General features: G+C 29.9%; 1 protein-coding gene across 1 annotated transcript; it reads right to left on the bottom strand.

The window, feature by feature from the left end:
- Positions 1 to 16,378: 16,378 nt before the first annotated feature.
- On the bottom strand, positions 16,379 to 24,443 carry LOC129989308 (uncharacterized). The gene is made up of 2 exons (XM_056097755.1): positions 23,406 to 24,443; positions 16,379 to 17,416 (listed from the first exon to the last, which is right to left on the bottom strand). The coding sequence occupies exons 1-2, from the start codon at positions 24,285 to 24,287 to the stop codon at positions 17,081 to 17,083; spliced, it is 1,218 nt and encodes a 405-aa protein (XP_055953730.1). The 5' UTR covers positions 24,288 to 24,443; the 3' UTR covers positions 16,379 to 17,080.
- Between the last annotated feature and the right edge of the window lie 440 nt (positions 24,444 to 24,883).

Consider the following 24,883-nt stretch of genomic DNA (forward strand, 5'->3'; position numbering starts at 1 on the left):
ATTATATTTTCAATTCCTATAAGAGGGTTATTTCAGATACAAATGAAAAACAATTTAATAGAATTTTCATTTCCTATTACTCAAAAAAATTTACAGTACATTTCAGCTTGCATTAAAATACAGCTTCCCATATTTAAAAAGGTTCTTGAACATCCATGAAAATTAGTTCTCCATTCCAATTTCAATGCAGAATTAATTACTTCAGCTGAATCTAAAATACTTAAAAGGAACTTTCCTAAAAGTTAAAAGCTTAAGAGAAAGCCAGAAAATATCTAGACAATCACTTAAACCCAACCATTGGGAATGTAATTCCTTTATTGGAAGACAAAATAAATAAAATGGGGTTTTTAATAATGCAAGCAGCAACATGAATATTTAACAGTTTTTTTAACCCTTCAAAGCACATAAAAAAAGCACACTTCAATATCTAGAATTCACACCATAATCTTTTAATTTATATTACAGATTTAAATTCCATATACTTACTAGGAAGTCGGATTCTCCATTCTTACATCAATTCAATATTGATAATTCGCATTTGATTGTTACTGAAACTGAAATAAACAAGGAATTTTCCTAAAAGTTAAGAACTTAAGTGAACGCCAGAAAATGTCTAGACAATCACCTAAACCCAACCATTGGGAATTTTATTAAAGTTTAAAATATTACTGGTGTACAGTCCAATTCCAGTTTTTTAAAAATTACTTAAAGAAATTTAGTGAGCATACAATGCTGAAAATGTGCATTCAAAATAAAACTAGCATTTTAAATATTTAAGCCTGCAGTAATTTGTGCAAACATTAATTCTCTAAAAGCAACTATATTGAAATTTTCAGTCAATGATAAATTGTTTAATTTTTGATACACATAGTAACTAATATAGACACCACAATTAAAATCATCTATTTCTTTTACATGAGGTGAAAAAACAATCTGCCAGTGGCTATTTGAATTGAGCAAATTATTTAATACTGTACATTAACGGTTTATTAATGTGAGGTATCCTTATCTGGCTTATAACAAAGTGGGTCAAAATATTCAAATATTTTATTTTTCAAATCAGCTATAATTAAAGTCCAATGAGAATTTAAGAATGTTTTTTTTTTTAATTAAAAATTAAAAGAGTGTAAAGATTCTACAGCTTTGAAATTTGTGAATCTTCTAGTTAAGACAAAATTAAATGCATCAATGACTGAATTGTATAGCCAACCTTTTTTGAAATTGGATGATATTGATTTAAGATATTTTTCTTCTTTGACAGTAACAAATGGATCTAAAGATTTTAACATATAAAATAAAAGATCAATATTATTAATAGTTAATATTGTAGCAGTAGGATTTGTGACATTAAACTTATTAAATCTATGAAACATCAATATTAACACATTCAGAATTTTTAACATTAAAGGATTTTAAATCTGCCACTTGCTCAGAAAGATTATTAGGTTCATCAAGAAGTTCATTTAATTTTTGCTTCTTATTACAATTTTCACAGGCCAAGCAATTCCTCTTTTTTTTACAAGAAGTTTTTAAAAACTTAATCCATAGATTAATTTTTTGATTAGGCGCAACATATAATTTAGGTGTAACAGAAGCCGGATTATTTTTAAGATTCAAAACCCCATGCATATCTGACAATGTAAACTTGAAAATAAAGCAATAAAGGTATGATAATCTAAATCATTAGTTATAAAATGTGCAACTGGATAACCTTGACCATACTCATCCTGAACATGCAGAGAAAGAAGATAAAAGTCATAAAAGTTTGTGCCATAAGTTACATCAATACAAAGAATTTTATCTGAATACTTAATTAACATATCCTTTTGTGCTTAAGTCTGTAAACCTAATGCAAAATTACTTTCATAGTTTGGCAAATTATCTAAATGTGCAGGGCCCAAAATTGTTTTCGACTTCTGTAATTAAAAAAAATTAAAATAGGATTGTATGGCTCTTTCCTTAATTCCTCTACCATACAAGAAACAGACATGGCATCATTGGCTGGATGAATTGAATTGCGTAAGCAAATAATAATAAATAAGTTTTCCCACAATAATCACTAGTCTTTAAATATGAGAAATCCTGGGCACCTCCTCCAGCGATATTTATTTTTTTTAAATTTAGAGCTCAAATTATATCTGCCCTATTTTCTTCTTTACAATCATCTAGTAACACTGCAATTTATTTGTTGTACGAATACTGCAAATAACATTTTCGTAGATATTTTTGTCACATTTTGAAAAAATATTTTTACTTATCTTAGTAATTCTTGCTTTTCCAAGTTTGTTAGAAGTACATGCTGGCCGACACTGGGCTGGGGAGATGCGAGGAGCTTCTGGTTCAGAGTGGACTGGGGATGTGTGAGCAGGTTCTGGTTCAGAGTGCACTGGGGATGTGCGAACAAGTTCTGGTTCACAGTAGGTTGCCAGAGTGCATGCAACAACTGACTGACTGCAGGGTTGGAAGAGAGAAAACAGCAGCAGATACAATAGCTGGTAGAAATGGCGGAACAACAGGTACATAAAATGGAGGATATGACACAGCAATAGAATGGAATGGCAAGAACTGAACCATAGGCATATAGGAAACAATAGGTACAAGAAATTGAACATGACCAGTAGGAGGCACAGGCGGAGAGGTTGGAAGAGGAGGAGGCACAGGAGGAGAGGTTGGAAGAGGAGGAGGCACAGGAGGAGAGGTTGGAAGAGGAGGAGGCACAGGCGGAGAGGATGGAAGAGAGCAAGAAGCGGTTGAGATTGCACAAGCTGAAACAGATGGCTGTGCTAAAGGCCAAGGAGCAGGATGTTTAGACCAAGATGGTAAAAATGAAGATTGCTTTGAGGAAGACAATGCAGGAAACTCAATAGAATCCAAAATGAATTTAGGAGCAATTGATTGACATTTTTGATCATGTAAAAATATATAAGAAAAATGAATAAAAGATGTTTCAAAACACTCTGGACATTAAAAATATCAATACAAATTATATATGAGATAACAGATGCATTTATATATATATACCTTTTGAGAAGCTGATGGAAAAGAAACATATGAAGGAACTGGGTCAACAAAAGTTGGTACCGTGCTACAAGGCAAAGCAGAACCAGAATGCTGTGGCCATGAGGACAAAAATGAAAGGTTGATCACAGGAAGGCAATGGAGGAAACACCAAAGAATCCAAAATATATCCTGGGGTGATCGACTGGCAATTTTTTCTATATAAAAGTTAAAACCAAAACCAAAATAAATACAAATATTTTTCCAACTTTCATCAGTACTTAAAAAATATATATTATAAATTGCATATAAACAATAATATTCACACATACCTTTCGAGATACATTATCTGAAGAAATGCATTTTTTTAAAAACCTACAGAAATAATTGGACAAGTGAAGATCACCACTTTTATTAGGATGTAAACCATCCTTTCCAAGGAAACCAGACCAGGATGGCTTGTTAGAACTGCAAAAGATAAAAGCATCTTCATTATGGCACAACTTTTCTAATGCTTTACTTACAGCTTCAATCTTATGGTTTAAGATTTTTATATATTGAACAATTTTCCAGTAATTGTTTTCAAAGTAATTAAAATCTCTAGGAATGATACTGGAGAAAATAATTCTTGCCTTTTGATTGATTCGTAAAATCTCATTAGCCAGTGACCTATACTTTTGAAGTATTCTTTCTACACTATCAACTGATATGTTATTGGTGCCAACATGCACTAAAATCCAATCATAGTTTTTCTTTATTTTAGAATGGTTAACCTCTCAATGGTTGTTCCTTGGTAAAAAATAACATCCAAATCCTCAGACAAATGCACTTTCAAGCGTTTAATCATCGAATCTCCAATCAAAAGAATATTCATTGTGACACAGTTAAATATTCTAAACTGATTTCCTTATAACAAACGATTAATAGCAATAAATATCTGAATAATATGCACACAGATAAGCTAATCCAAGATCAAATAGAGCAAAGTCAATACAATACTGAGATATTTCCAAATTCTACTAGCTACTACATGAATGATATACTTTCTACTGTAAGACAATAAATAACATTTCTATACAATGTAATAAAGAAATTCATTTCTTAATTATTTTTGATACAATTGTAAGTAAAATTTACTGTAAATAAATAAAATGACAAAAGCACTAAGTAAAATTCCTCTCACTATTTAACCCTAATTAAAACTATAATTAAACAGAAAAATATGGCAAACAATCAATGAGAAATAAATATTTAAAACTATGCAATTAAATTTAGATACACTTATTACATGAAACAACAAAATAACAAATAACACTCAAACTCCTCGTTTACTCTTCCCTAATTAGTACCATCTTAAAAACAATAGTTTTAAGTAAACGAAAAAAATTATAACAAATTTTCTTAAAGAGATTAAATAAGAATAAGGCCTGTATCACTCACTGACAATCGTTAATTCTTCCTTCCTCTTGAAACAAAGAATGAATACTAATGAAATAGCACACTCAGTAATAGAATGATTAACACGTTATGATGACGACAACAAAATGCGAATTCTTTTTATAACCTCGGTAGGACAACTTCGTCACTTTTTGCAGTGTGCCAAATTTCGACTTACTACCGGGAGTAAAATCTGAGCTAAAATTTTAATTTTGATTTTTTTTCAAAACCATTTATTTATTGGAGTAAAGTATTTTCTGAAAAAGAAATGAAATTAAAATATTCTGCTAATAGATGGCGTCTACAAAAGGAATGCCAACAGATCACTTCACATGTAATTAGAAATTATGTTCACGAGATACTGGTATTGTCAAAAGTGAAGTCACCGAAGTCAAGAAATCACCGATACCACTGAGTACGCAATGACTTCACACTAGGGATGACGAATATTTTAAGAGCGGTTATAACGTAACCAATATCAAAAAGTCACAAATACAAGTGATCAATACTTTTCAAAGAGGGGTGTGATTCAAATCCTTGATACGATCTTACTGATGATATTTCGATTACAGGTTTTTTGCATCACGATAGAAAGTAACAATCGATACGATATCACTGAAATTTGCCAGAGCGGTGACTTTATTGGAAAGTAACAATCGATACGATCTGTCCAATGGAAGCTCTCGAAAGAAATCTGTGATTGGATTGAAAAGTGAATGGACCGGTTATTTGAATTATCGTATCATATTATTGAATTGCATATCACTGAAATTTATCGGAGAAGTGATTTCACCAGAAAGTGCGAAGTCACCGCTCCACTTTACGGGAGTGACCGATATTCGTATTTGATGATGCACTATTCCATACAGATCACTTTTAATTGCTCGTGACATGATTGACTTTCATTACATGTATTCTGTTTACTGCTGGCGCCATCTATTGGTAGAATATAGGACTAAAGTAAACATTTTAAAGAAATGACATATATTTTTAACTCACATTTTCCAGAAAATGGTTCACTCTAATAAATAAATTAAATAAAAAGTTTTGAGAAAAAAAAATTTAAGAAGTAAGCTGAAACAAATAAATTAATTCAATCACACGTTACTTAAATTAGTAAATTAAGTATTAATTACAATTAATAAATTTCATATTTAATACTAAGTAATAATTTTTAATTAATAATATGATTGAAATAACAGATATGTGGAACAAATATTTAAAAATAACAATAGCAAAATTATTTGTAATTAAAAAAATCGTGGATTATGCATCTCTATCAATGATACGATAATTCCAAGAATAACCGATCTGTTCACTTTTCAAACCATTCACAGATTTCTCCTTTTCTGTTTTGTTCGAGAGCTTCCATTGGACAGATCGTATAGATTGTTAATTTCTATCGTGATCCAAAACCTGTAATCGAAATATCACCAGTAAGATCGTATCAAGGTCATAAGAATGACGAATATTTTACGAGCGCTTATTACGTAACCAATATCATAAAGTCACAAATACCAGCGATCAATACTTTTCAAAGAGGGGTGTGATTCAAATCCTTGATACAATGTTACTGGTGATATTTCGATTACAAGTTATGGATCACTATAGAAAGTAACAATCGATACGATATCACTGAAATTTTCTGGAGCGGTGACTTCACTGGAAAGTAACAATCGATACGATCTGTCCAATAGAAGTTTTCGAACAAAACAGAAAAGGAGAAATCTGTGAATGGATTGAAAAGTGAACGGACTTGTTATTGGAATTATCGTATCATTGAATTGCATATCGCGCCATTCTTGGCAACTATGTCACTACCAAAGCCATGCACGATTGGTTGAATTTCGTTTGCAAACAATTTTTCCGTCACTCTCGTCTACACTTTCAAGCCGGTTGAAAACAGTCCACGATGACGAAAATCCTGCTTGACCGGTTTCCTGCGAGTATAAACGAAAAACTGTCCACACAAGTATTTGCCCGTGTGATAAGGCCTTCAAGTGTAGACGGTATTTGAGCATCTGATAAGGTCTTAAGAATAACTGTTCCGTTCATTTCTCAACTCATTCTCCCTTTCCCTTTATGACCGGGGGGATAGTTTCCCTGAGGTTGAAAGTTTATTTCTGGCGTTTCCTCTACTCTTGTTGGGAAAACCCCTCACCCCCCTTTCTTTCAGAGATGTCGATCAGAGGCGATTTGTAACAGCAAAAGTTCGCTTTGGGGATCTTAGTTCCCTGAGAGTGATAGATACGTAGCTTTTCTAATTAATTTGGAAGGATTTAACTCAGATGAAGACGTATAGCCGACCAGATAAAATATTTGCCAGAAAAAAATGCCATTAAATAGCATGATTTTTTAATGCGTTTTATTACAATTTACATCAGGAGCATTTTAACTCATTTTATACACACGATTATATATTTATATATGTAATGCTATTTTTAAATTTAATTTCAATTCTAATTAATTTCCGAAGTTTTATCTTAATTTAGATCACATTAACTTCATTCTAAACTGTTCTCTTATTTCCTGATCCCATTCCATTTTTTCTCTTTATTCAACAGAAGCTGTGTAAAAATGCTTAAATTTGCACTTTCACACGCTCCGAGTGCAGGGATAAAAAAAACTGTCCAGGAAGCACATTATTTTAAAAGATCCATATGTTTCCCTTATCAAAATCGGCACGTGCAAGAAATTCTTATCAAAATCTCACAGTATATAAGCACTGGGGAAAATATTCTCTCTCTCTCTTGCTCCTTTTTTGCTGTCTTCTGCTCTTGTGCCGCGCTATGAGCGGACGTGTCCTGTCCGCGCCTCTTGGTACATAAATCATGCCTCCCAGGATGAAATAAAACGAAGTTAAAAATTCAAAGTATGTTCCCTGTCTTCGGCCACTTCAAAAATTATGGTTTTATGTATATGTGTGTGTGTGTTACAGTGAAAACCCGAAATCAGTCAAAACGCGAATTAACTAGGGAAAACGCGTTTTAACTGACAGCGCTAGGGAGAACGCGAATTCACTAGTGAAAACGCGTTCTAACTGGCAACGTCAGGGAAAACCCGAATTAACAAGGAAAAATGAGTTCTCATCAACAGCGCTAGGGATAACCATTTTATTTGTGTTTTTATTTGTTAGACAAAATTATTTGCTTCTATCCAAAATCATTATATTAAATTATACTTAGTAAAATAGTATTTAAGGGAAAATCCTATCATTGAAGAAAACAATTTTTTTTTTTTTTTTTGGATGTTGTTTAAAGCAGTACTGTTATTGCAGATTATTGATTTCGACAAGGCAAACTACTGTAACACTTAGAATTGCAAAGAGAATCATTTTTCATACAGAAATATCTCTTTGAAAAACGGTGAGTTTTATAAGGACAGTGGATGAACCCTTGCCCAGTTCCTATAGCTCCTTTTCTTGCTGCTGTTCTCAGAGAAATTTCCTGATTCGGTACTTGTTCTTTAGGCAAGAACATTTGCTGCGATACATCGAATTCAGATCTAAAAATCAGGGAATATGTTAAACTTTTGTATCATTCTTGTACCCTGAATATATACAATCTACTGTATAAATACTTATAAAATTTAAAGTTAATATAAATTGAATAAATTATATTTATTGAATAAATACTAAACTAATAAAGTTTAAATATTATTTCTGATCTCGAATACAGTTTGTTCAGAACTCCATCTTTCGTACCAATTTTGTACAGGCCATCTTTATTTTTTTCAAGCACTGCACCGATGAGATTTCGCAAATAAGCTTTTGCTCGATCAACATCTGGAATGGGAACAAAAACTCTACCTCCAATATCAACCTCAGGATGTGTTGCATCTGATATCTTTTTCATTCATTTGGCTTGAATTATTAAATTTTCTTTGGCTTCCTCTCTAATTAGGAAAATGTTGGTCGACTTATTAGCGAGCATATGCTCTCCTGATTGTGCTTGTTCAGTTTCTTGTTCTTCTGCGTTCATATCCTCGAAAATTTTCTGAAGTTCATTCTCGTCTTCGATAGTTTTTATAATATCTGATGGCAAAGTTGAGATTGTCATTCTAACTCTTGGTTCAATCCCAAACATAGCTTTGTATGGTGATTGTTTAATTCTGAAAGTAGAGCTCTGTTTTTCATGAATTGTACAAAACGAAGACCATATAACCAATTTATAGTTTCATTATCCTTCATCCATGAAGCTAAAATATTTTCTACGTCTTGATTGGCCCTCGCAACCGAATCCTGCGACTGGCTATGACGAGGCTTCCCATGAACAATCTTCAATTCTGGCCAATACGTACGTAACTGCTCTATAACTGAATTTACAAACGCTCTTCCATTATCAGATTGCAGTAGACAATGAGCCCCAAATATCAAAATGATACATGAAGTCAACGCACCCTATTCCGTTCTTTTGCTCTGAAGTGGTCGTAGTAATACAAATTTCGTTAAATGGTCCTTAATAATAAACTTAAATTCATTTTCTACCTGAGATTGCATGTCAATCAAATCCAATTGGCAGCGACTATTCATTCCTGAGTGAATGATAAATTTAGAAATCAAACCTTTTTTTTTTTTCATATTTTTTTTTTTCTGTTGACATATTTTACACATTCATAAAAAAATTTGTATCATCTCAGTGGTTATGTTAGCATATTTTCTTGAAGTTTCGATTTTAAGTCTGTCTCTACCACTATGTCCTATGGCCACATGTGCACTTTCGATGGCATCAAAAATTTCTTCAACTGGTAACTAATATTTGATGGGCTCATTTGAGGAAACCAACTTTTTTTATTCCACTGATTTAGAGAATGTCGAGCCTTTTTAATCTGCGGTACTGAACAGAAGTCTTGCTAACGGCAGATTTTGCTTTTTCAACTTCGGATAAAAGAGTGTTGTATTCATCACGTGTCATCACATTTAAATTGTTCTGTTTTTTCTGTAACAATTGTATTTGTTCAAGAAATCTATTTTCCCACTTTTTAGCGTAAAAAAACATTAATATTTTTTTTCGCTCATCGTAAATGAATCAACCAGCACAAACATGTTCCAACAAGAATAAAATTGAACAACTGCATTTTCTTTTGGATATTTCACGAACAAGAAATCTAGATTCGTACGGTTTTAACCGGACAAAATAGGAAATAAGTAGAGAAAACCCATTTTCCTTAGCGCTGTAATTCGGGTTTTCCCTGGCGCTGCCAGTTAAAACGCGTTTTTACTAGTTAATTCGCGTTTTGACTGATTTCGGGTTTTCACTGTAACATTATATATAAATATAAACACTTAATTTCAATTTAATTAATTTCCAAGATTTTATCTTAATTTAGCTCACAGTAACTTCATTCTCTTATTTCGTGATCCAATTCCACTTTCTCTGCTTAATTAATTCAAGATATGCTTTATAAAACTGCTGAATCAACTAAACGCCGATACTTTCACACGCTCGGAGTGAAGGGGTAAAAAATGTCCAGTAAGCACATTCTTTCTTAAAAGATCCCTGTGTTTCCCTTACATGTGATTGACATGCGTCAGAAATCCCTATCAGAATCTTATTAATATATTAACACTATGGAGAAATATTTTCCCTATCAAAATCTAAGGTTATATAAGGCGAGGGATAATTTATTTCGGTCTTCTTTCCTACTTCTGCTTTTGCAACACGTTGTGGCGGACGCGAAATGTCCGCGTCTTTGCTTGTAAATAATTATGCTTTCCCGATGGATTAAAAAGAATTTAAAAATGTAAAAAGTCTTTTCACTGCCTTCAAACTGCATTCTGCTTCACATAAAATAATGTTACATATTAAAGAGCCGACAGGATTCCGAAAATTGTTACACACACACACACACACACACATATATATATATATATATATATATATATTGTTACGAACCTGTGATGCGGCTTCCCAGCATAGCTGGTTCCATAGGAGGACCCAGAGCTTGGCGACAAACTTGGCGACTTTGGCGCCAAAATAGATTATACCCGAAACATCGAGAATTTTCCCGATCCGTCGAGTAGGAACGGAGATACGCCTCGAACGTTCCTGATTGGTTGAGAGGCGTTTAGCCCCGCCTCCGGAGACCTATAAAAGGAAGCAGCCGCAGCTGCCGGGCAGTCGTGAACCGAGTGGTGAATTGAGAAGTCGGAAGTGGCAGAGCAGAGCACAGTAGAGTGAACCAGAGTCGTCGTGGTGAATTGAGTCGTGACCCAGCAGTGGTGAATTGAGTAGTCGGAAGCGACAGAGAAGAGTGGTCGTGAACCGACGGTGAATTGAGTCGTGGACCAGTGGAGTCGAAGAGTAGTCGGAATCGACAGTAAAAAAACTGGCCTTCCAGATATAAGCGGAGCAGCGACGGAGTGAAGCTAGTGCTGAATTAAGCTGTGCGCTACTATCTGTCTGTCTTGTTATATGCTGTTGTTGCTGCACGTCTCGGCTGAAGATAATCGTCTTCTGTGTATAGTTGTCGTCTTTGTGCTGTCCTGTGTGTCTTCGTGTAAATAAACGTCGTTGTTTCATTTTCTATTGCCACCTGCTGATTGAGTGTTCTCCACACCATATAACTCCCACTATCCAAACGAACCCCCGGAAATTTCGTAACAATATATATATTGTTACAAAATTTTTCTTCTACAACAAATACCGCTAATCAATTGTAATAGCACAGCACGTTTAATTGCTATGGTTCAGCAGCTTTCTTGCTGTCTAATCCTCCAAGACCTCTCGGTCTCGAGTGCTTGCTTTTTTATAGTCTTCCCACAGGAAGTGACGTCATTTACAGGAAGTGGCGTAATCTTGGGAAAATACCAGAACTTTCTCCAAGTATCAAGGTAAAAACTGGTCTCGGTGATATAATGTTGGGACCATCTGGAGACTTCTAGAAGATTCCTTTCGTGGTCAAGGTCGCCAACATTTCTCGCCAAGTTGCCAACTTTTGTCGCCAAGGTCGGCATGTCAGGGATACGTTTTTATCACTTCGTAATAATATATATAACCTGAGATTTTGGGAATAAGAATCATGAAAAGTCTGGAATTTGAGACAAGCATATATACTAGATTTACCGCTGTTATTCAAATTAATGCTTACATTTTCAGGATTTTTCAATTAATACGTTAAAAGCTCGAGACCTACTTTTAAATGGGATCATTTATTTTTTTCGATTTCAAGTCGGAAAATCCAATTTCATAATATTAATTCGTTATTTTATCCAGTTTCAATTGATGTTGCTCATTTTTTTTTTTTTTTGAAGTTTTACTTCTATTTTAGTGGCACTGGTATCTTTCAACATTGTCTTCTCCGAAGTAAATGCTTCTATCCTGGTTAAAGTTCCCTTTATTGAACTTTTCACACCATCCAATTTTTCTTCTATGGTTTTGTTGTATTTATTTTTACTTTCTGATTTTGCATCTATTTCTCTAGCTCGACGCGCCAGTGTTTCGTCATATAATGTGGACTGTATTCTGGCAAAACAAATCTTCTGCAAAGTTTAGCCTTTTATATTCTCGTTTCGTGCTATTGCTTGTGTCCAGGTTCAGCTTTCGGCCGACTTTTTTTTACAGATGGCCTTCAGTGCGCTTTTGCCATACATGAGGTAACAAATATTTAATATTTTAAATATGAAATCGAAATTTGCTTTTTTTTTTCTATTTCAGTCAATTATTTTATTATTCCAACTATTTCTTTTAATGGTATATGGATATACGTGCCTTAAAATGATGATTAATTTAAAAACTGTTGAAAAAACATTCATATTTATTAGGTTTATACAAAAACCAACTTTTTAAAAAAACGGTTTTCGAATTTTTGTCCAAAAAAAATAGATAGAATAGTGAAAAATATTTTATTTAATTTATATAAAATAAACGGAATCAATATCGAAGTCAAAATACAAAAAAATATATAAGGATTAATTATACATATTACTTACACAAAATAACGGAAACTCAAACAACAATTTCAAATAATATTTGTATTATTTTCACTAATTTTAATTTCTCCTAAGAAAATAGGATTTTAAAAAACATAAAATATCCACTGAACGATGGCTAAGTCTTGTTCTTATTTTGGGCACAATATTGTCTGAAATTGAAAATACTCGTTCACTAGCAACTGAGCTTGGTTTTATAGTTTTCATGGCATCAAAAAACAAATACAAGTTTTTTGTTCTTATATTCGTTGCCTCAAATAATGAAAATTCAGATTTCAATATCTTTGAATTTGTAAGTTTTTCGTCAGGGTTTTCAAGAAACTTATGAATTGATTTTTCCATGGCTTCTTTTAAAAAAAGCATTAACTTTGATGAGTAGTTTCTTCGATTTGCTTTTCATCCAAATCTGTTTCCACATAAGAACTGGGAAATATTCCAGACAATAACTTAATAATTTCGGTTTTTGAAGCTAAAGAGAGTACTCTAGATTTCTTCACTGAACAAGAAATGTTTTGTGGATTTTACAAATACAGCAAAAGAGTTGCTAATTCTACTTGTTTTCTTTCTTGAATTCGTTCTTTTGAAGCACATAATAATTTCGAACTTATTTCAGTGTTTAAATTTTTGGTACTTACGTATTATCGCAACCAGGTTGGCGCGATTAGTAAGTTTGAGTAAGAATTAGTGGCCAAATTTGTACAAGTTGAGTAAGAATTAGGGTCGCCAAATTTGGCGTTTTATGCAAATTTTGGCCTGGTTGCGTTCATACGTAAGTACTTAAGTAAGTAATGAACTAAAAAAATTTTTTAGTTCATTTAACAGAAATTCAAATATACTTTCACCTGTTAATAAATTGGCATATCGTGCCTTAAGCCTTCAGCTGCTAGACGAATCGGTCCCAAGACTAAATGTTTAGGATATACAGCTTCATTACACATAAAAGAAGAACCAATATCATTCAATAATATTCATTATAATATGAATTCTTTCTTAATTTAAAAACCGGTTTTGAAAAAACGTCAGACTCTAATATCTACTATATTGAGAAAAACTTGTGCTTAAAACTGAGGAAAATATACTTATTTTTGAGAACCAAGCTCATAATAGCTCTACAAAAAAAGGTTTTAAAATAAAGCCCCACATAAAAAAAAAGACATGCAAGTTTGAATTTCAGAAGAGATTTGTTTTTGAATAAATTTATTCCAAAATAATAATTTCATAAATTCAAACTTTCCAAATAAAAAAGCTTATTTAAAAATCCTTTCATATAATTTTAATGTAAAATATCAATATAAAAACCAAAACATAAAACAATAACTATTTTTCTAAAATAATACATTGAGATTTTTTCTGGTCTTTGAAATTTTCATCACACATCCTTTTAAAAAAGTAATAGTGTGCAAAGTGGGCAAGTCAATAATTCTTGCTACTAATTGATGAGTTCTAACTTTATGATTTTTTCAATACAGAAATCTTTATTAAAGTTAACATTGTATAGTAAAGCAGGTAACTGAAAGTAGGTTTGAATGTTCCAGCTGCATTTAGTCATTCTTTTTCAGTGTGGAAGGATTGGACAACACAAAGTGAGTGTTTGCTATTTGAAGATCAATTGCAGATGATAATATTCAACATATTCTTTGTTTCCAAGACTATTACTGTCTAGAGACATAACTTAATCTACAGTTTCTATTGTCACCATGTCTATATCTCATCTTGTACATAATGAAATTTATAAAAGAGTGGATTTTGCTGCTTTTTGGTTTGGTTTGGTATTATGGCACAAGGACCAGATTTGGTCATTTGCCACTTTTTGATCAAGGAAAAAATCATAAAGTTGCAAACTTATCAATTATCAAAATATCAATTTCTGATATTTTGATAGATATATGAATAGAGTGCAACAGTTTTCAGAAGACAGTGCAAATTTCTTGCTTTTCTTGTTAAATGTGAGGGAGCTTTGTCCAACGCCTATACATTCTCTACAAGTACACATTAAACAATACAATAAGAAGCCCAAGTAGTCTTCCTAGAAATTTACTTTCCACATAAAAAGTTATTTTGCATTCAAAGAATTAAGTCTTGAGGTAAAATAAATTATTTAGCATTTGTACTTCGAAACAAATTTCAGATATGCTCGTTTTGATCGCCCCCTTTTTTTTATATCTGTTCATTAACTAACCTTTCCTCTGATATTTCCAAAAAAGATTCAAGTTCAAATAACAAATTGTTAAAAAAATATCAAAACAATGTTATTTTCTCTTTGTTTTTGCATCCCAGTATTTTTATTATTTGTAATTATTGTATACATTTCAAATAATATATATATATATATATATTATTTGAAATGTATATATATATATATTTAATATATATATATATTAAAATAAACAATATTTTTAATCACTATTCTTTCATACAGTGTATTCATACAGTATACTATTATAAAATTTTATTTATTTAAAACCTTTTGTTAACTTTTTGGAAGTAATAAGTTAAAATTATTAGGATGAATTATAAAATATGTGATGCATTTTGAAAATTGATTCAATTTAATTGTCCTAAATCAACACCATCAATAGATTGTGTGTAGTTTAAAAAAGTTATTAATTAAGTGATTTCCTTTTTTTTAAAATTAATGTTATCTTTTTGATCAGTTACATCATATATCAATTTCTTGTTTTTAAATATGAAAGAAAAAAAAATGAAACCAATTCTTTTTCTTATATTTAAATTTAAGAAGATTTCACTGTTCATATAGCATTAATGTTAGTTGAAAAATAAATGCATGCTTTATCATCATAACTTTGGCAGAAATATTAAAAAGATGTGGGGAGAAAGTTATGGTTATAAGACTAATGGTTAATAATACTAATTAATTTAAAATTTCATACAAATTAACAATGGTTATAACATTGTATAATTAAAATTTTAAATATTTTAACTTCCATGTTTTTGAATCTTAATAGAAACTATTTTTGAGTTTTATAATTTAATTTTATAACTATATTTTAAGTTTTCAAACTAAACATTTTCTACTGTTTAAAATACCTCAAACTTAAGGAAAAATATTTTTTAAATCATTAAAATGTTTTAAGAGATTTACATAAATTTTACAATGTATGAATTCTTCTTTGTCTGTGTGTGTGTGTTCACTCTAATTCTTATTTTTTTTTTTTTTTAACTGACAGTTGATTTAGCTTGAGCAATTGAAAATGCATATTTTTTAGTTAAAAAATATTTTACATTTATAAATTTATCATAAGAAATATTCTCTCAAAAACGCTTATTAATTTCAAAAATTCTGTAATAATACTTTAATTTTTATTGAGAAATAATAACTTTATTTTAAACTAGTAGTCTTTGCCTGGTTGGTTCACTAGGATTCATGGCACCTAAAAATTTTCATGTAGCTTGCTTTGGTTGGCTTCCCAGACAAAGTATAAACTTCACACTTTTAATAGAAATGCAATAAACACATACTATTTTCAAAGGTTTGAACCATTCTATTCATTATGCAATGTGTGAACTTTAATTTGTAAAACAGAGATGTTTAACCTGTAATTAATACAAAACACTTTTGGTGAAGCATTTATTTTAATTAAAATAAATGATCAAGCAATAGGATCTCTCACTTTTGAAATTTCAAGTATATTTGTGCTATTTTTTGAAATTTCATATAATTCACAATTTATGAAATAACTCAGAGGACTGCTAAAAAAATTCAACAGAAAATTTAGTGCACTAAAATAAGAAAACCCGTTTCAAGCAGTATGAAGGATAGTATATTTTTATACATTTAATTATATTACATCATTGCTTACTTAAAAAGTTAATTTGCAATTGTAAATACAATTAATTTCAAAAACATATTAAAAGCATAACAAAAATAGAAACCTACTCATTATGCAAAAATCAGCAATAATTTCATATTTTATCATCCACAATGGAAAAAAGTCAGGATGAAATAATAATAGCAACAATGAAATACATTATTGTAAAATAAACTTATTTTTTTACAAAACTGATTAAAAATAAAATTACATATAGAAAAAAAAAACTTGTATTACTGTAGATTATTTTTTGAATTTTAAAATAATTTTTGGAAGTTATCACAGGAAAACCACAAAATTTCACTTAATTTCTAAATAATTAAAATTAAAAAAATGATTCAAAATTTCCACCTACCAAAGTATATCTATGTCAATTTTGATAACTTTAGGTCAAATGATCTATGCTGAAAAATGCCAACACATACACCAATATTATAATACAGATGACAATGATAAGTTGTTCTGGAAAGGACAAAAATGAAAATTAATGAATTAAAAAAAATCTTTTTGTATGTATTGAAAAATACTTCATCAATTAAAAAATATCAACCAATTTTTATATTGCAGTATGTGCATGAATATGTTAATGTATATGGATGAGAGATGCATAAATTTTTCTTTGCCTAAGTATGCTAGGAACCATTGCATTAGCCCAGTTCATCGCAAATGTTAGGTAAAGAACATTTACCACAAAAGATAGGGAGAAGGGCCTGCACCACTGCCTATATAAACAGGATGATGGACAAAGGATTTTAAAGGCCTTTGAATCAACCTTATCAGATGTTACACAAAACAATGAGGATTTACAGATATAACTTTACAAATTCTTTGAAAAACCAAGCAAAAAAAAAAAAAATGTTTAGCATTACAAATAATTTTTTGAATATCAACGCAGAGCAGATTCGGGCTGAAAGGATATCATTTCAACTTCATCAGGAACAATGGGAGTCACAGTATCATTCTGAATGATAGCAACAAACCATCGTCTCTCAGTAGAAAGAATGCACGCATGGGCTGTGAGTGGTTCTCCTCTGTAATTAGCTGGTGGAATTTTGTCAGACCAGTGTAGCTTCCCAGAACTTAGGGACCATATTCTACAGTAATTATCATTGCCTACAGCACAGAACAAATCTAAGTCTTCATCAATATTCAGAGGTCTATTATACTGGAAGCTTTTATAATCGGTATACTGGAACACAGATTTCTTCATCCTTAAATCAATCTGAAAATTAAATATATATTTATTTGTTTTAAATAAATTTTAGAAATTTTATAACAATGTTTTAAAGTCAGTTTTCCATAATAATTTTATTGTAATGATATACACATTTTTCAGTTTCCAAAAAGATACAGTTATAACATAGAGAAGCAACTATTTAAAAAATTCAGTACTGTAAATTGCACTACCATATATACTATCTAGGGATTGCAATACCGGTATACCGGTATTTTGAGCCATTTGTACGATTTTGTAATACCGGTATTCACAAGTTTAAATACCGGTTTTTCGGTATTTACTAGAAATTTTAAAAATTGTCTCCACTATATGTTCAGGGATCGCCAACATAACAAAATAGTATACGTTTTTGTTTTTATGTCTCCCTAATGGGCGAAATTAATTAATTAATTAATGGCTTAATTAATTGCTTAAATCTAAATTAGCGAAACATGGATTATCACTGAAAGAAGAAATTGTATCCATAATGACTGATGGAGCAACAGTTATGAAAAAGTTGGAAAATTGATTGGTACAAAGTAGCAATTGAGCTATGCTCATGGAATTCAGTTAGGAATAATAGATGTATTATACCAAAAAAATAAAGAACAGAAGAATCCAGAAGAAGCAGAAGAAACTTCGGATTACAACTTTGAAGAGAGTAAGAGTGAGAGTGATATTGACAATGAAGATAATAACAATGTAATTGTTGAAGAAGTTATTGCTAATGAGAATGAAATATCAACCCATCAAGAATTGCTTCCTATAATTTATAAAGTTCGAAAAATTGTTAAGATATTTAAACGTTCCTCTATAAAAGATGACATATTATTAAAATACATACTAACTGAAAATAAAACAGAATATATGTTAATATTAGATTTTAAAACTCGTTGAAACCGTTTACTCCTAACAGCACACATCACTATCTGAAGATTATATATTACATTGAAAAATCGCACAGAGGAAAGGCATATCGAAATAGAAAATGTCTTATGGTATTTACATAATTATAATGATTTTAAAAATGAAAATAAAAAAGAAGAAAAGAAGTCTGATTAAGTTTATAGTAAATTTTCTTAAATTTTTTACGCACAAACCTATCCACATTCAAAAGAATTCTGTTCAGTTATCGAAGATTATGATGACACTCATGTCGATAGTGAAAAGGAATTGTCTCTTGAACAAAAATTAGAATTAGCGATAAATAAGAAAATTTCAAAGAACCGAAATACAATACAGAAATCAGCTTTTTCCAAAACCATCCGATAAGAAATCGATTTATTTGAAGATGAGGGATTCAGAAGTAAATACTTCGAAAAAGTATATTGCGCATTGCTAACAGTACCACTAACTATCGTAGATGTCGAAAGAGCATTTTCGACAGATAGTAATTTTTGCACAAAATTACTTTTCAGGCTTAATGACAGTACAATCGATGCATTATGTTTTTTAAGATCACATTTCAAAAATTTGTATTAGTACCACAGACTGAATAGTGATATTTGCAATTTTTTGTGATTTAAATAAATAAGTTGTTCCTTTACTTTTTTTTGATTCTTTATATACTGTTATAATTTATAAGTTGCAAATTGTTTTTTGTGATATTTACCCTTTCTTATAAAACTGGCAAATAAAACCAACACCTGTGTTTTCGTTCTTTTTCGTTTCTAATACCGGTATTGTAATTTTGGTCCGGTATTGCAATCCCTAATACTATCCAATGCAAATTGAACTTATTTTAATAATTTGCAAACAGACTAAATATAATACTATAATTAATTTTGGAGAAATCAAATATTTAAATGCTTTCTGTAATTTTTTGCAAAAACATCTCCATTTTTGAATGGGCCTCTTAGAGTGGGTTTTTACTTGCATCCTAGTATTTTAAAATGAAATGCAGCACATAAAGAGTTAATCCATTTCAAACATTCATACTGAATTTCCAAAATATTTTCCAGTTAAAATTTCTTTTTTAGAAAAAATAAAAGATAATCAGAAATATACATAAAGTGAAATGAGAGATATTTAAAACTAAAAATATTTATCATGCACTTTGTTATTAGAATCGATCATCTCACAAAATCTGGGGTTATTACACATCCCAGAGTTACATTTAATAATACTCTTCTTCTGATAAAAATGTGAATTTACTAGTAATTAAGGTATGAATATCTATGGTTAAGTATGCAAGAAAAGAAATAAAAATATATGTTTCCTTTTACAATTATATTTTTTTAAAATAAAACATCTTCAACAATTTACCAAACAAACCTTAATTACAATATGTGACTAAAATGTGCCACAGCATTTTTTAAAAAAATAAAGAAATACATAAACTGAAGAAAAAAAAGTATATAATTCATTAGTCAGAGAGAAAAATTAGGCTATTTCAGTAATTAACAAGGTGAAAAAGACACAAATTTATTCTTTCTTATGCTTACATTCAATATACTTTTGCTTCAATTAGATCTTTTCAGCTTTTAAAATTCTAGATTAAAGCACCCAAAACATTTGATAATTAGTCATTAATGGTAAAGTACATAATTAATGGTATAATAAGTATATAATTCCATAAGAATTAACTTCCAAATTTTATAGTTATAAAATAGAAATGCATTACTGGGAAAAGAGAGCAGATATTTAGAATAAAATATACAAAAATATGAATACATTTTTGAAAAAGACACTGAATAATAATACCTTCTTACTTTTAGTTAATCAGGATGGTTATAGAAACTGCAAAAATATTTCTCTGACTTAATGAGGAACATTTCCCTGACTAATGGTTACTAATTACATTACTACCTGTCTTTCACCCTATTCATAATCACTGTATTTATACAATACATTATTTAAAAAATTTTTTACAAGTTATTTAACATTAAAAAGGTATTTCTTCATAGAATTTAATTTTTTGAAAATGGTACGAGATGATAAAAAAAAAACTATTAAACAGTATATAACATTTCTTATATGTAAAAAGTATTTTACTAAATAAAAGCAAAGTATTTATTAAATAGTTTGCTTCTAAAAAAATTCTAAGAAATTTTAAAACTACTCTTTGCAATGTAAGTTATGTTAATAGTAAAAATTATTATAACTTTTACTCAAAATTTTAAACAGTTCAATAACTAAATAGAAATTTTTGTATAAGTTTTAGAACAACATGTTAAGCATAAATCTAAAAACAGTATAATTATACATATCTAATAATACATATTTCAGCAAAGATTTAAATAAGAGAAACTGTCAAAATATTACTTAATGTTTGTGTTTCTTTAACATATCATAAATTAATTGCTGTAATGTTTTTATAAATGAATATAAAAGTACATACATTCATTATTTTATAAAAGTATTTATATTCATTTACTACACAAATAATGCCAAACATAAGATATAAACAGATAACTCTAGTAACTATTAACAATAGCTTGTCTATTATATTTAAAATGGTAAAAATTACAAATAATATTAAATTCAAAATTGAAACATCAATTATTAAAATACCAATAAAAAACACGATTTCAAAAAAAAAAAAAAAAAAAAAAAAAAGCTTTAAATTAACTTAAAATTTTTTTCGCAAAATTTTGAGGATTACAATTTATTTTTCTCAACACTTAAACTCTGTTTTTAAGCTGCCTCATTTTTTAAAATTGATACTCTACTTCCCCTTTCCTTTGCAAACTTTCCCTTAATTCCTTTACTTTCTTTTCTTTATATTATTCGTATTAGGCTAGTGAATTCTTTGCACTTAAAATCAATTGTTTTGACACTTTAAAATTACTTATTCCATTTGAATACTGTCACAAACCTTTCTCCTTGCAAAGAAAGTTTGTTTCTCATATTCTCCCAGGACAGTTTTTACTCATCAATAACTCTTTCTCAATATTACTGTTGCCTTGAGAAAATATCATCATTTTTAATAATAACATAGTATCATTACAAGGTTGAAAGAGCCAGTCGTACCAAAATTATTACCCCCCTCTTGTGTTTTCTTATCATAATGAAATGCCTAAATGTCACCATATCATTGAGAGGAAGATGTCCCGGGTTGCTGTTGTTATAATCGTTTTGGCAACACTAGGCAACATTACAAAATTGCTGATCATGTACATCCTTGGTGCAATTGTCTTTTTACTAATTTCATAGACCTTTCCAAATCATTACAATCTTAGTCAGCAGGCTTGTCTATGACAAGCACCATCAGAAACAACAACAAATCAATTAAATTCCCTGATTTTTTCCTAATACTGGTTTTGTCACCACCCTGTTAATATTTGCATTCAATTAATAAATGCTCATTACTAACAATTTCTAAAAGTAATATAGTATTCATAATTTGACAAGCTATTATACTATAAGCAAGAGAAATTGTAAAATAAAATTATTAATATTATTTTAATAAACAATCTGTATATAAATGATAATTCAAAATTTGTGAATAACAAATCAAACTGCTTGAATAATACAAATATTACAAAATTATATATTTTTATATACATATGTATTTCATAGAATTATATTCAGGATTACTGTCTTCATTTCCCAAGAAGCTACAGCAATAATTTTGACTTTTGGTTGTTAAAATTAAAAAAAGAACAATCTTATTTATTCTTCTGTTAGTGAAAATTTCACAGTCAAATTATTTGCAAGATTTCAAAGTTTTGATCTCTCTTGGTTTTGACCTCTTGGAGCTAAAAGTTATGGAAATAAAATAATTGTCCACCAGATAGAATTAGCCTGTACATAAATTAAATATTTAAAAAAAAATAAAGACATTATATTAGAAGTAGTGTATTATGATTGTTAACAGTGCCCAGGGAGAGTTAATAAATTATCCTTTTTTATGATGTAAAAAAAATGTTTAAAACATAGATTCATACTTGTATTCTAGATGAAAGGTAAAGAAAAATTTATAAAAAGCAAATAAAATTTACTTACAGAATTACTATCTATACTTATTTTCACTGTCAAGAAATTTACTTATACAATAATTTTGCTTATCTCAAAATTATAACTAATTAACTGTTGGAATTTAATTAAAGAAATTTTGATACAATTCCTACGGCAAGGCTCCAGAGAAGAATTTACTATATTTTAGCAATGGAAAAGAAAAAAGAAAAAAAAGATAAAATAATAATTGGAAACAGCACCAATATTCAAGTTAGACAGCAGTTTGGGCTTTGTTAACTTAATAATACAAACATTTCTCATGGAATCTGTAGATGATTGATTTTTTATGGCCAATAGTGGCCAAGCTGTGCCAAACTCATGTTAACTTAAAATACAAAAAAATTACTCATCAGAAACTGTAAGGAGATGTAAAGTTAAAATAACAATGTGAAAATAGAAATTATATATTATGCATGAAATTGATGTCAAGTAAAAATGAAAATACATTAACATAGTAAGGTTCACCAATTATATCTTTCAAATTTGGATAATCTCTGCCAAAATATTTTATTCTTAGAAAGTGGTATTTGGGGTATTCACATATGATTTGCCGAACAGAAATTATAGTACTACATTTTGCACAAATTGGAGCTGTATTTGAATGAATCTGTAGCTGAAGTCAGGCAATTGTAAGTGTGCACATCAAACACATGGAAAATCTACTATTGTAAATTTTCACGCTAAATAACAAAGACTTACATTTTTATGTCTAGAAATTGCCTAACATCTTAAGGAAAATTATTAATACAAAAATTTTTAAATTGCAATAATAAGACAGGAATTATACAAGAGGCAATATATGACAAACTTACATTAAATGATATTTTTAATAATTCTTTGAATAAATGACTATTAATTTTGCATGACATATATATATATATATATAACAGATACCAAATTTTTGCTTAATGTATTACTTCATAAAACTAATTAATATTAAAAACGATGAGACGACTTTTAAAAAATGAATGGATTAATTCCTTCAACATAACTTTTTTACAATATAAAATATAATTAAATTAATTTTCAACCCTACCTTACTTAAATGCCCTATTTTATCTGAAACAATGAGTGTTATTTGGTCAGACAAAAGTTTCATTCTGTTAGCAACAAAGGATGAATCATCCAGAGCTGGTTCTCTGATACACAATTTTTTGCTTCTGCGTGGTCGGTCAGTATTTTCCCGCAGATCACAAAGTTGAATACCAGTTTGATTGCGTGAAATAAATAGCAAATTGCCATCATTATTAAAGTCGGCAGCAATAACATCATCTTCCAAATGATATTTCTTACTAAGTCTGAGATCTTTACATATGTAGAAGCCATTTAAGCAACCAAGAACATAATTTTCAGATTTCATTTGACTCGCACAACAAAAAATAGGATCATCAATTCTCCATTCATATGCTGGGTGAACATAATCACAGTGGAAGGATGTTAAAATAGCTGCACTCCTTCTTTTATTATTAAAATTTCCAACTATTAATAACGGGGTTTGATTCCGGAAGTGCAAATCAGCTGTGTCGGTAATTATCATGTCTTTCAAAACGCTATATTTCTTAGAAATTTCATTAATATAAGGGGATGAAGCACTAACATCATCTCCTTCATCCAAGGGCCTACATGTATCAAACTGAAACACACACACTGAACTCTGTCTCACTCTGGTGTTTCTGTTACTACTCCAGCCGACTCCAACTAAGTCGCCTTTTAAAGCACTTCTGATAAAACACCAATAAAATCCATTGTCGTAGTCGGAATATATGTTTGGTTGTTCAGAAAATCTTGGCAATTGATTCACTTTAATATCTGTTATACTCGTTTTATACAGTGGTGAAGATATACTACCTCGTTCACGATGAAATATTAAATCTAAAATACCTGCTCTCCTGGTGTGAATATTATGTATGTCAGTCATATGATTTGTATGTTTGAATACTTATTCTCACAAACAAAAGAATGCTCTATAATTCAGATGATATTGTTATTTAAATGGCAATAATTAACAAACTAAATAAAATGTGAAATTCACACTGTATGTTGGGTAAAGTTAACCGGAGAACGTATTGGAGGATCAAGCTAGGTTTCAATTAGTGCCTGTAGACGGCGCCAGCAGTCTACAGCAATCTATAAGCGCTAACACGAACTATCCCAATTCCAGAATTAGCTATAATAGGGGTTATAAGATTTGGCAAATAAGCATATTTGTGGCGAATTATGCCAATCTTTTTCATTTTCTATTACGCGATTTTGTTTTTTATTTTATTCCGCCAAAACTTGGAATCGTCAAACTGTTTCGTTTCTTTTACTCTTTCTGAAACTTTACTCGTTTCTTTTACACTCTCAGAAATTCATCTGATACTTTTTTATTTTAAATTGATTTTGATGTAAATAAATTCTTTATTATTATTAAAATGTATTTATTTATTAAGAATTTTTTTAAATCATTTGTTAAAAATTATTATTTATTAAATAACTTATTGAAAATATAAATGTACTTATTTATTATTTATT

This window comes from Argiope bruennichi, chromosome 10 (genome assembly GCF_947563725.1).
Source record: "Argiope bruennichi chromosome 10, qqArgBrue1.1, whole genome shotgun sequence".
Taxonomy (NCBI): domain Eukaryota; kingdom Metazoa; phylum Arthropoda; class Arachnida; order Araneae; family Araneidae; genus Argiope; species Argiope bruennichi.

Bases quoted from the DNA above. Each gene is read 5' to 3' on its own strand.
- LOC129989308 (XM_056097755.1), bottom strand. From the start codon at position 24,287: ATGACTGACATACATAATATTCACACCAGGAGAGCAGGTATTTTAGAT. The intron at 17,417-23,405 runs GTAGGGTTGAAA...TTTAATTTTCAG, and splicing joins AAATAGGGCATTTAAGTAAG to ATTGATTTAAGGATGAAGAA.